Below are 13,426 nucleotides of genomic sequence, written 5' to 3'. Positions count from 1 at the left end.
AAGCTGGATTTGGAATGTGTTTCAAGACATAGGTTCCTAAGACGTGGGTGCTCAGCATCAGGCACACTTCATGAGGATGATACCTGCATCCGCGTCTGAGGCCTGGACTCTCGTCAACAGCGTTCCAGGCTCCGTGTTTTCAAACACAGTGATGGTGTAGGGGTCAGCAGAGAATTCAGGGGCATTATCATTTACATCTTCCAATGTCAGCACAATATTAGCCTGACAGGATCTTCCTCCTCCATCTGTGGCCTTGACTACAAGATTATAAATTGCTTGCTCCTCACGATCAAGGGGGGCTAATGTTTTCAATTCACCTAAAAACAAACAAAAATAAATGGACTCACTTGTAATTTAAAATGTGAACTGCAAGAGCACATCTTATTTTTTTCCCCATTTTCTCTTACAATTAGAGAATCTGAACATTCTTTTCTTAGAACAATTTTATCAATGAGTCAATAGGTTTATGAATACAGTGAGTTCCGGGGCCCCGCACACTGCCAGGTGCCAGCACTTTAATTCACAAAAATTTTGAGGCAGGGCCTCGTGCATTATCTAACATGTCACAAAAGCAAAACAGCTGCCTGATTTACTAAATTTAACCTAAAAATTAGATTCAAAAATTAGATTCATATGTTCAGTTAATACAGGGTGGGCTAGGGTGAATGGAAGGGTACTTAAGAAGAAACTGTTACTTGATGCCAATTTTAACAAAATAAAATCAGAAGAAGAAAATAATCCAGCAATATAAACACTAATAACTGAGTCATTTTAATGAGTATGTTGAATATAAACTTATGGTTAGGAATGAAAGAAAACAAGTTCTACATAAAATAATAAAGCAGAAAGTTTGAAATGTATTTTAACTTCGGAGTTTTTTTTAAATGAAGTTGATATAAACAAATTCTAAAATTTAGTATTTGGTTCAAGTAGGTTTTGGTAATATTGTTGCTGTTATCTCACACCACATTTTACATATTAAATTGCCATTTCGATTTCTGTTTGTACCACAGTAAATTTTCAAGAATAAAATGTAATTTCAAATGTTGCATGTGATCTCAAACCACCCACACGTAATTTTGTTAGAACACAATTAATTTTGCAACCGAACTCCATCATTACCTGTGTCTGGATTTAGCTTGAATTTTTCTGCACCTGGACCAAATAATGTGTAAGTAATTTCAGCATTGGAACGGATATCTGCGTCTGTAGCAGAGACCTGCATGACCAACTTCCCAGGAAAGGCATCTTCTGGAATTGTCTCTGTATACAGAGTCTGCAATGATTTTAAGCAATGTCATTAACATAAAACATTAAAAGTCAAATGACTCAAGGCAGTAAAGGAAAAGAAACCATTTAACCCTGGCAACAGAAAACACAGAAATGACTAAAATTAAAATCCAAGGTTCTTTCAAAACTATTTTTCATTTAAAACAAGGAATCATGTAAAAGTTAATAACGCCATAACTCTGATAGTCTAATCTGACTTTTAACCTACAGAATTCTGAATAATTTAATGACTGAGTTGGTTTCATATTTAGTTTAATTTGAATTCTTACGAGAAAATACAAGCAGTGCTTCATATCAACCTAAAACTTGGCAGAAAGATTTTTACTTTATTATAATTAGTCTTTTTCCTAGTCCCTTATTTAGGTTTTCTAAATTCCAGCTACGAGTGAGACCATCCAGTATTTTTCTTTTTCTTTCTGGCGTATTTCACTGAGCATGATCCCTTCCAGCTCTATCCATGTTGCTGCAAATGGCATGAGTTTATCTTTCTTGATTGCTGAGTAATACTACGGGGGGAGGGGGAGAAAGGAGGAAGATCAAGACAGGAGGGGGGGGGGAATTGTACGGGGACTATAACCAAGATGAAAATGCATACATTGTGCAAAAATGATGTAAAAATATACATTAAAAAAAAAAATTCCCAGAAAGGGGGAAAAAAAAGGAACCTGGCAGAAAGAAATGCCTGTTATAATCTACTTATTTCCAATGCAGGAATTTATTGTTTGCAATTGTTTAAATAACTGCAGTTGAGACAGAAGCAATCCATGGTCTCGGAACAATACAAACACTGCAATGCCACAAGGGAAAGGGATGCTTGGCTAACCCCTTCTATTCATTACTGCACTTGTGCCTGACTCCCCCGACCCCTGCCTTTACATCTCACCTAATTCTCAACAAAATGAATGGCTATTTCCAGTTCCAACTATTTGGAAATCCATACCATGAAACAAAACATATGATTTTGCTGAATTTATTTTCCTAACATGTGCTCAATTTTAGGTAAACTACATTTTATGACTCATGAAACAGGATATTTTGTAGTACTGGTGGTTTCAAATGATCCAGTCTCCTAATTTTATTATTTCCCCCAAATAATATAGTACTATATCCAAATAATATGAAAGTGTTAAAAACCAAAATAAAGTTTTCTACATAATATATTATATATCTCCCCTCAGCCCCAAACACTGTCACCAAAACGTATAAGAGAGGGATTTGAATTAAATCCTCATCCCTCAGAAGTTCCATGTCCCCTTCTGGACAGATTTAATATCCATTTCCCTAAAAACAGCTCCACTTCTTTCTACAACTACAACACATCTTATACTCACTGCTCCTCCTCCAAATCACTTTGCCACCTAACTCAGCTTTCCCTAACCTATCACATGCCCTCCTTGTACTCCCAACTCTCTTCACTGGCCAAATCTACTTTGTCATTATAGCAAATTCTTTAAGCTCCTATAGTCTGAGTGCCCACCCACATCCAAGTACTGAGAGTACCATCTCCAAGCCCATCACGGATTCACATGGTCTCTCAGATTTCAATTTCCCTTGTAGCTCTGCCACAGCTCTGCTCACTATCCCGTTTCCTCGAAGTTCTCTCCTCCTCCTCTCTGTATATACTGTGTTGACATCATTCTCTTCCTTCCAACGCTTTCCCCCTTTTTAATTCCTTTCAAATTCATCCAATTATTAGTTTTCCAGTTATTAGTTTTTATAGTAAAAACTGTAAAGTTTACATTTCCTTCCCTAAAATCTATCCTTAATTTCACCCTCTCTAAATGTCTAAAGAATTCACCTAAATGTTATTGCCCTGACTTGCCAAATCTGAATGGAACTTCCTCTAAACCCAATTTCCACTACAGGCTCATCTTTAGTCTTTCTCCTAATCACTTGTGCAGGCAACATCAAAGCCACACTAAGCACACTTGCGACACTGTGACTCCAGGCAGGGAACTGTTCCAGTCTTTCCTCTGTAGTCTTTTGTCTTCTCATCCCTGTTGCCATTCTGCCTACTCTCTATAACTCCTTATTCTCTCCTTGTTTTCACTCTTCCTCATCCACACGGACACACCACCACCACCAAGTTCATCCCCTTTAAGAAACTCTTGGTCATATCATTTCCACCTTTCAACTATAAAAGGATTCAGAGAACCCAGCTCTTCTCTAAGATAAAGTTCAGATTTCCTGGAATGGCCCTACCAGTCTATAATCACGTTCCTCCTCAATGGCATTACCTTTCCACTTCTACTCCTGCTTCTCTCATCACCACCTGCCAAGGGCTGGGCCCAAACCCTATCTCTTATGGCGCTTACTCATCCGCAGCCCTGGAGGCCTCACCCTGCAGCCTGGGCTGGGCACCACTCAGCTTTGGTATATATCCTATTGTCATAGTAAATGATAAGCTTCACAGCAGCAGGAACCAATCATTAACCTCTTAGTTCCTTTAGTGTGTAAAAATGCCAGTATCTAAAAAAACAGACTCTTAAAGCAAAAGAGAGCTTTGTATAAAGGACTGCCGATAGGCTACTTCCCCTAATGAAGGGAATCCCTGCAGTTTAAAATAGTTTTTAACCTGTTTAGCATTCCCCCAACTAGTTCTGAAGCTATCCTAACTCTTATCCCACTTACTAGTCACTTCTACTTTAACAGTAAGAGATTACAAAACACATTTGAATCACGCCACAGGATAATCCTATTGAAAGGTTTAAGAAAGAGAACTGACTTTATAATGCATAAATTTAAAGAACCACCTACCTTTTCACAAACTGGACTGTTGTCATTTGCATCAAGAACTTTTACTTCAACTATAGCTTTTGACGAGAAGGTCCCATCAGTTGCTGTTATAGTGAGAAGATAATTGTCCCTTTTTTCCCTATCTAGAGGCTTCTTCACATAGACCTTCCACTCATTTTGAATATTTTCAATAGCAAATTGCCCCAAAGGATCTCCTCCTGTAAAATGAATTAACGAAGTTGATGGTTAAATTTGTTCAAATAAGAAAAATAAATAACACGAGAAATAAACTGCCCAAAGATCATATCATATTATAGTTTAAAAGAATTAACATTTATAAAATTCCATTTAAGTTGTGTATAACTTACCCATTTACCAAAAAATCAAAGCTTTAAAATGTATATTTGAACACAGCATCAAATCATAAAAAATATAGACTATAAACAAAACTTCAGTGCACACTGTATGTTTCTCCTTTAAAGTATCATTATATATTACATACTAAGATACTAAGTTCAACAGTATGAGTCATAAAAATTGAAAGCAGGCTAATGAAACTATACTAGCTCTGCTCAAAGAAACTGAAATTGCAGATTCACAGATGTAATTTTTACTTACTTTGGTTATAACCAACCAGAATCATCCCTTTAACTCCCCATTTCCACGAGTCTCAAAAAGTTTACTTCCAAAACAGTTTAAGTGTAAATTCAACCGCCTAGCGTAGATGTTTTACCTGTTATGTAATATGTGACTTGTCTGTTAATCTCTTCCGAATCAGCATCAGTGGTACTTAAGATGGCAATCACACCACCTGGTGGGTCATCTTCACTCACAGTCCCTTTATAAATCTCAGCGGTGAATCGTGGGGGGCTATCATTGACATCGGTGACAGTAACATCCACGATGGCTGTGGAGGAGAGCTGGACCTTTTCCCCATGATCTGATGCGACTACTTTAATCTGGTAATTGTCTCTCTTTTCATGGTCAAGTTCCTTTAGGGTTGTAATCCAGCCTGTTTCCATGTTAATGGTAAAAGATTCGATGACTTCCAAACTTTGTGACTGATCTAGACTGTACATAATCTGGCCATTGCTTCCTGAGTCTAGATCAGACGCCCTGATCTGGATGACTTTACTGCCCCCTGGCATGTTTTCAACAACAAATGCCTCATATGGGTTAGACTCCAAGACAGGACTGTTATCATTTGCATCTTTCACTTGGATACTAACATCTACAGAAGCTACCACCTCATACTCATTCTGAGAGCACCTGGCAAGGACAGAGAACTGGTACCACTTCGTTGTCTCATGGTCTAGACTCTTCTCCAGTTTCAGTCTCCCACTCTGTTTGTCAATCACAAAGAACTCATCTCTATTACTTTCAGGAGTATTCCCTTTGATTAGGTTATAAATAATAGTCCCGCTGTGTTCTGCTCGGATGAGATCTATTTCTGTTCCGATAGGCATGTCTTCTGAAACCGTATAGGTATAAAATGGTTCTGAAAATTTTGGAAGTTGCATTTCTGGTGGAAGTATTTTAACATAGACTGGAACAACAGACTCTCTTGATGGAGACCCATTATCTACAGCTCTAACAAAGAAAGTAAAGAACTCATTTTCTAAGCCAATTAAGCTCTCCTTTGTAGTAATGATGCCAGACAGTTTGTTAATTTCCAAATTCTCTTTCACACTTTCAGAATCTGCTTCAATGGCATAGGTGACATCGGCATTGGATCCCTCGTCAGTATCACTTGCAAGAACTTTAATGACGGATGTCCCCTTGGGAGCGCTGGATCCGATGTTCACTTCATACTTGGTTGCCCGAAACTGTGGTGCATTATCATTGTCATCTGTAAGGATAACATTAATGGTGCAGAAAGCAACTTTTCCTCCAGCATCTTTAGCCATTAAACGAATTGAGATTACTTTTTCTGCTGGAGTTTCTCGATCAAGTTTTTCCAAAGTAAGTATCTGTCCCCTATCATTTGTGTAAAATCTGTCTTTGGCAAAGTCATTAACAATATGGTAAGTGATATGACCATAAATACCAGAATCCCCATCAACTGCTTTAACCTCCATCACTAAGGTATGTGAGGGAGCATTTTCAGCAAGCTCTACTTCATATTCATTCTGAAGAAAAACAGGACTGTGCAAATTGCCTCCAATTACAGTTACATGAACCTGAGCTGAACTTCTAAAAACCCCATCAGAAACAGAAATATTAAGACTGTAAAATGGCTTCAAGGTGTGGCGGCGCATGTTGGAGAGAGTGATGATCCCGCTTTCACTGTCAATGACAAAGTTCTTATGATCATTTCCAGACAGAATGGAATATTCCAACTTGTCTAGGTCTGAACTATCTGCATCATAGGCTTTTACACAGGTGACAAAATGCCCATGTGTGGCATGCTCACTGATTCTGGCTTCATAAATCTGTTGGTCAAACAGAGGCGGATTATCGTTGAGGTCAGTGACGTCCACTGTGACAATCAATTCACTGCTCAAGGGGGGCATACCACTGTCAACAGCCTTTACAAAAATCTTGTGCTGCTGGAACTGCTCATAATCCAAAGTTCTGACCAGTGAAATGAGACCAGAGCTGCTATCTATGTGAAAATGTTCATGACTCTTGCTGTGATTCCCAAACATATGGTATGAAATGCCTCTATTTGGTTCTGAATCAGAATCTGTTGCTCTAACTTGAATGACAGAAGTTCCAATGACAGATGCCTCAGACAGGGTGGCAGCATAGGACTGGTGGACAAACACAGGAGGATTATCATTGATGTCTTCTACTATTAAGTCAACAAACACCTCAGCATGAGCACCCGTCAAGGAGTCAGTTGCTCGTATGCTGAGTTTATATGCTGGATGGGACTCAAAATCCAGGGGAGCTATAACATTGATCACTCCAGTGTTGAAGTTAATAGTAAACTGGCTAAAAGGATCTCCATCTGTGATGCTGTAGAACACTTTCAACCCTTCGGGACTGTTGGCTTGTACGTGGACCACGGGGCTGTGCATCTGGATATTCTCTGGAATCTCTGCACTGTAGAAAGGTTTTTCAAAGACAGGCATGGCTTTATTCATAACAGTGATTGGAACTATAACTTCAGCTGAAAAAGCTGGATTTCCTCCATCTTTTGCCACCACCGTGACAAGATATTCTTTATTTAAGGTGTCAGGTTCAAACTGTTTTTTCAGTGAAATTCCACCTGCAGATCCAATTTGAAAGTGCTCATGGTGTTCCTTGAGGTAGTAATGCACTTCCCCATTTCTGCCACTGTCTCTGTCCACAGCAGTAACATAGCGAATAACATGGCCTACCACAGTGTCCACTTTCACAACAGCATAGTAAGGGAGGTTGACAAACACAGGTGCATTATCATTTTGGTCTTCTACGGTGACCTTCACAACAACATGGGCCACTGCGGAAGGCTTATGTTCCTGAGTCACCTCTACCACCACATCAAATGCCTCCTGCTGCTCACGGTCAAAGGGAATGCCAGTGGTTGACAGAACTCCCGATGTGCGGCTTATTTTAAATCTTTGATCTGGGTTGAGGATATGATAAAACAAAGGCTCATTAATTGGATTTCCAATAGCTGTGATGACAGCTAATGTCCTGGCTTCCGTGGAATTCTCTTTCACTATTGCAGAGTAGAAATCTTGGGTAAACTTTAGTTGACTTTCCTTGCTTTCTTTCACATTAATTTTCACAGAGGTAAAGCTTGCAAATCTGCCATCAGATGCTCTGACAGTCAACTCATAGCGACTTCTTAACTGTGTTGTGTTTTGTACAGTTATGGTGCCAGTCTTGTAGTCCATAAGGAACTTCTCCCCGATGTTGCCTTCGGTGATGGAATACATTAACTGTGAGAACGCTCTTGAATCAGCATCTGTAGCATTTACTGTGATGATTTTTACTCCTTTGTATGTTGGCAGCAAAAGAGATGCTTCATATAATGATTTGGAGAACACAGGAGGACAGTCATTAATGTCAATTACATGGATAGTCACATTAGCTGCATATTCGGCATATAAGCGTGGTGTTCCCATGTCATGCACTTGCACAGTAAAATGGAAAGTACTTGTTTCTTCATAATCCAAACTTAGTACTGTATGAATAGCACCAGTGCTAGAATCAATAGCAAAATATGGGTGTATGGATGGTTCAACAATGTGATAAACAAGCAAAGCATTTGATTCTTTATCAGCATCAGTGGCACGAATCACTAATGGCACATTCTGGTCTGTTAGGATCACACTGTTAATTGAAGCTGATTCACTAATCAGTCCTATATATTCTGCTTGCATAAAAACTGGCAAGTTGTCATTTTCATCCTGAAGATGCACTAGAACAGTTGTGTTAGTAGACAAACCAGCCATGTTGGTCCCTTGTATTGTCAATGTATAAATGGACAAAGTTTCAAAATCCAGGGCTTTCTGAGTGATGATACTTCCAGAATGTGGATTAATATCAAAAGCATCAGCTATATTTCCATCTTTTATTTCATATACCACTGATGATTGACTGTGGGCTGTAACCATTCCAACGAAACTCCCAATGCTGATAGTTTCACTAATTTCAACAGAATATTCTTTTGATGTAAACTTAGGAAAGGCATTGTCAGCAATTGTGACCAGGATATGCACAGAAGTGATTTCACTCATTGGTGGGTTGCCTTTATCTGTAGCCTTTACCATCAAATCATATTCCACTTGATGACTTCGATCTAATTCTTTGGCAGTTTTTACAGAGCCCAAGATAGGATCAATTGTGAAGGAATTTCCAATATTTCCTGGGATAAGAAAAATACAAGGAATAAAATAAATAAAAAGAAGTAGTAGCTAAAGATGCAGAAACAAAGATGTATTTTTAAATTATATTCCATTAAATTGTATTATATTATTTTCTATTATAGTTTAATATATTTTTAGAATATTTTCATTTTTAAACTCCTTTCATTTTTAACTACCTAAAACAAAGCAAACTTTTTAGTTTTGTGTATAAATTAAGCAAGAAACAGAAGAAATTTCACTGTGTACCTAAAGCCAAAACTGCCTCTCTAGTGGCTGAACCAAGAAAGTGTTGTGGGAGGACCAGACTGCCTCTGTGAAACAGTTAATAGTTTTCCAAGAATCCTTCAAAATTCTCTGGAATATATTAACAGTTTCAGCACTTATGTGTAAATACTCAAGATTCTTACTTATTACGAAAGGAAGACTTCAAATTGTTAAGAAAATTTAACATACTTTATTAAAGTCCCTCTTAAAAAATATTCAAGAATTTATGAAATGAATTTGAGTAATTTACCCCAATGTGTAATACAGATTTTTAAGATTTTTGACATTACTGTCTCAACATTTTCCAGATCATTTTATTCTTAAGTCAGTGGTTTTCAATCAACAAAGGGGACACTATTGTTGGTTAACATTACTCAGAGGGGCCGATAGTCCAACTAACATGCAGGGGTAGAGAGCAGGGCTGCTGTGTAACACCTTACAAGTACAGCATAGCCCACTATGAGGATTTTGGGCTCCAAAAAGTCAATAGTGCTGAGGCTGAGAAACTCTCAGATACACTGTTTTGCTTGCTGTTTGTTGAACCTTATCCAGCTATATCAAATAGCTATTATTAGATATGTGCAATTGGCTGCATTTCCAGCTCCATAATATTTCATAGTTTTGTATAATCAACTAAATTATTATTGAAGAAACCTGTGACTTAGTACAGTTTAAGCAGTTTACTATCTTTTGGACAGATCATGGCAGTTTAAGGTTCTTCAGATTCAATCCACCCATGAACGCTTCATTCCTTTTTTGGTCTATAAACAAGGGTCCAGAATGCATTATCACAATCATCGAACTGAATTTTCCCTAAGTGAACTATTACATTCACCCAAAACAAAGTTGACCTTCCACTTAACTGCTTTCTCAAATTCTGTTTTCCTCCAGGTGTGCAACCCAGTGTGGCATTTCATAGCCCAGAATTACTTAGTGTGATTTGCAAACCAGGGACTTCTTTCTCCACATCAATATTAAGCACTTCCTCAACATTCTTCATTTTCCTTCTTTTTTGCATTTTCCAAAAATCATGATAATTTTTTCTGAGTCCACAGCCAGACTGGTTTTCATTAAATCTGTTGGCAATCTGTTCAGGCCTCAAGGCTGTGCCTAAGTTGGTGCCAAGGTAGAGGCCCAGGCTTATCTCCAGGCCACTAAGCTCTGAGCTAAATCAAGTAGTACTTGGTTCACAAGTAGGGTCTCTGCTGCCTGTATCAGGCCTCAAAGAACTAATTTCTAGCCCATGCGTATTTGAGAGTCCACAATTTCATGTTCTCGCTCATGTTTTTAGGCAGTCATCAGAACCCAAGTTCCTTTCTAATCTTATCTAACCAGATCAAACCTTTGTTTCAATAAATGCTGCTCATCAACATGCAGTGCTTGGGTCTGAAAATAGCACTAGTTTCCTGAACTTTACTAAATGCAATCTGACACAATTGAGAAGCAGGTGATTATGAATAAACTGTTAAATGAAAAGTTCTATGACCATTTTGTAATTCCTACTATTCCAACATACACACACAACTGCATTTGGATGATAGCTATTTCCTATAAAGTAATTACTTAGAGCAATTTTTATATTACACCAAATCTATAAAACTTTAACATCCAAATTCTGTACTGGAATAGGTCCCTGGCATTATTTATTCTTCGAGTGGAGACACAGTTCCATTCTTGAAATACCAAATTACTAATCCCATCAGTCATTACAAGCATTTGAAAAATGCACATGCTTTTACTCAGGCACTAACAATCATATTTTAACCACCCAGTTGTAGAAAATTATGTGAAAGCTAAGGAAAAGTTTAACATTTTCTCCTACACAAACCCAGTCAGTTTGTCTATGAGATAATTATTTTATTGAAGTGCTCAGGCATGCACAAATGGAATTCACTGTTGTTTTAACAGCTACATTTCTGAACCAGTGGAAAAGGCTTCATCTTTATTCAAGGCACTAACTACACTCCAATACATTTTAACACTGCAACCACTGGCAGCATATGAGATCTTATTTATGAGCAATGGACTAAATTTGGTCATTTTCAGGGAAACGAAACTTCAAATATATTAAAGAAGAAAAATATTAACCCACATAAAACGCATGGAATAAGTACTGATTTTTAAAATCACTGTCCATTTATTCAGCTTTGATTATATGATCTAAATTTACACTTCTATCAATGCTTAGAAGCAAGATACAATTTCTAAATATGTAAGGTATGGATTTTTTTTTTTAAAGTCAAATGGAAGATCTCAATCTTCTAAAATCATTACAAGGATAGATAAATGAAGGAGGCAATGCATCTCCTTGTACTAACAATGACACTGAGAAAGACAGAAGCTGCTTTCTTAATATTTGACCACTTATTCATAGTGCTTGACATGAGTGGAAAGTCCAAAAGCAAGGTGATTTCTGACTGTATATATCCCAGTTGTAAAAGTACATCTCTGTTTCAATCGGTGGCAGAATTCTTGTGTAAGAAATGTATTTGTGAGCCAATGGGAACCTCTACCTACCAAGCACAAGTATGAATGTTTCTACCATAGCACCTGGCACATAAAATGCGCTTATGTAATTCAGGGAATGACTGAGTGAGTGAATGGCAACATAAAGGAACACAACACTTCACCACAACTATTACTTGGTAAATCACCAGCAAGACTCATATCTTTTGCCCTATCACACCTCAAAGAAATGTCCAGGCCCACAGCTCAGTGGGTCTTCCTTGCCTTTGTTGACTTGCCCAACCACAGCAGATCCCTTAGCTTTTCGCCATATTTCAAGTCCTAGTCCCAATCCAGGACCTACCACAACCACCCATTTCTGTGACTGAAACACAAATGCTAGAAGAGTATGCACTGGAAGTGGCAGGAAAGTTAAACCTGGCAGGGTAGACAGTAAACGCAGGACACCCACTTTGTAAGTTATGACCCAATTATCATTGGAGGAGTCAGCTCTCTGTCATGGAATACCTTGTTCTTCTCAAGAGAAAATATTCTGACTAAAAGTAAACTGCTAAATCACTAGCCCACTTTTTTTTTTTGAGTGTTTTGCATTAACAGATACTTCAGAGGAACATGATTGAGTGGTTGAGTGGTTAAAGTTATTTTAGAAATTTTGAAATGGTCCAACAAAGTTTTCTTTACTTCAGGAATTCTCAGGGACTTGAATTTTGCTAAAATTGTGAATCTCCAAGAAAATTACCCAAATTTAGCTAGGATTCAATCTTTGTACTCTAATAAATTCATTTAAAACATTTCCTCTTCCAACATGTAAAATGGTAAGATCAATTTAAGCAATTTTTACAGTAATACACAGAAATACTTCAACATTTACAATTTTAGAAAATTAGAAACATACTTTTATAAACCTATCGAGTACTCCAAAAATACCTGATTCAATAGAGTAGATCACTTCAGCATTTTTCCCTTTGTCCTTGTCCAGAGCTGTAACCTGCAACACAACTGAGCCGACAGCTGCTGATTCATAAACCCGTCCTCTGTATGAGGAGCTCGTGAACCAGGGGGCATGGTCATTTGTGTCGCTGACATTGACCACAATCCTTGCAAAGTTGCGCTTTACAGGGACATCTTGATCTCGTACCTAGAAGAATCAATACATCATCATCCTGTTGGGGTTTTCCTTATAAGTGATTAAAAATTACTCTCAAACAAAATGGTGGAATCAAGTGGCAACAGAAGAATGAGCACAAAGCCCTACCATGACAGTGAGAATATGCTGGTGAATGGCTTCATGATCAAGCTTCTCAGAAGTGTAAAGAGTGCCAGTTGCAGGATCAAGACGAAATTTCTTGAGACTCAATGGATCTATACTACTCTGCAGAGTATAGATCAGTTTGTTTTTCTCATCCTTATCCACAGCATTGATTTGCAGAATTTCTGTTTCTGGTACTGTGTCCTCAGGAATAACAACTTCGTACTTTGATGTAGAAAATTGGGGACGATGGTCATTTGTGTCTATTACTTTGATGAATACCTATAACAACAAAATGACTCACAATAATATTGCTATTTATGATGCTTTACTACTTAAAGAATAATCAGATACAGATTGAAAAAGGCTTATTTTTTAGTAAAATGAAATACAAGAAATAAAAGCAACAGAAACCGTGCATAAAATAATACCTTTAAAATACCTCATTGATGTATTACCTCAACATGAATAGAATAAGACCTTTCTAAATTCTTGGAACTAATTTCAGAGAAAAAATGTAACATCTTTCACACATTGCTTTTTCAATGCAGGTTTAATCTCTGTCTCCACAGAAGAGAGATTACTAGATTGCTCATGTAAAATTAAGAGTTTACTAGGA

General features: G+C 37.7%; 1 protein-coding gene across 4 annotated transcripts in view; it reads right to left on the bottom strand.

Annotated features, from left to right (window-relative positions):
* FAT1 (FAT atypical cadherin 1) overlaps positions 1–13,426 on the bottom strand; it is a 116,218-nt gene that overhangs the window by 22,817 nt on the left and 79,975 nt on the right. For all 4 annotated transcript variants that reach the window (XM_054701025.1, XM_054701024.1, XM_037526343.1 and 1 more), the window contains exons 8-13: positions 12,814–13,089; positions 12,486–12,696; positions 4,760–8,827; positions 4,048–4,244; positions 1,123–1,276; positions 84–317 (exon numbers count right to left, since the gene is read on the bottom strand). In XM_054701025.1, coding sequence (XP_054557000.1) covers positions 84–317; positions 1,123–1,276; positions 4,048–4,244; positions 4,760–8,827; positions 12,486–12,696; positions 12,814–13,089 — 5,140 coding nt within the window. The remainder of the gene's footprint in view (positions 1–83; positions 318–1,122; positions 1,277–4,047; positions 4,245–4,759; positions 8,828–12,485; positions 12,697–12,813; positions 13,090–13,426) is intronic.

This window comes from Talpa occidentalis, unplaced genomic scaffold (assembly GCF_014898055.3).
Source record: "Talpa occidentalis isolate TD23 unplaced genomic scaffold, MPIMG_talOcc4v2.1 talOcc4.4, whole genome shotgun sequence".
Classification (NCBI taxonomy): Eukaryota; Metazoa; Chordata; class Mammalia; order Eulipotyphla; family Talpidae; genus Talpa; species Talpa occidentalis.
The sequence above is the reverse complement of the archived record's forward strand: the minus strand, read 5'-3'. Positions and strand labels throughout refer to the sequence as shown.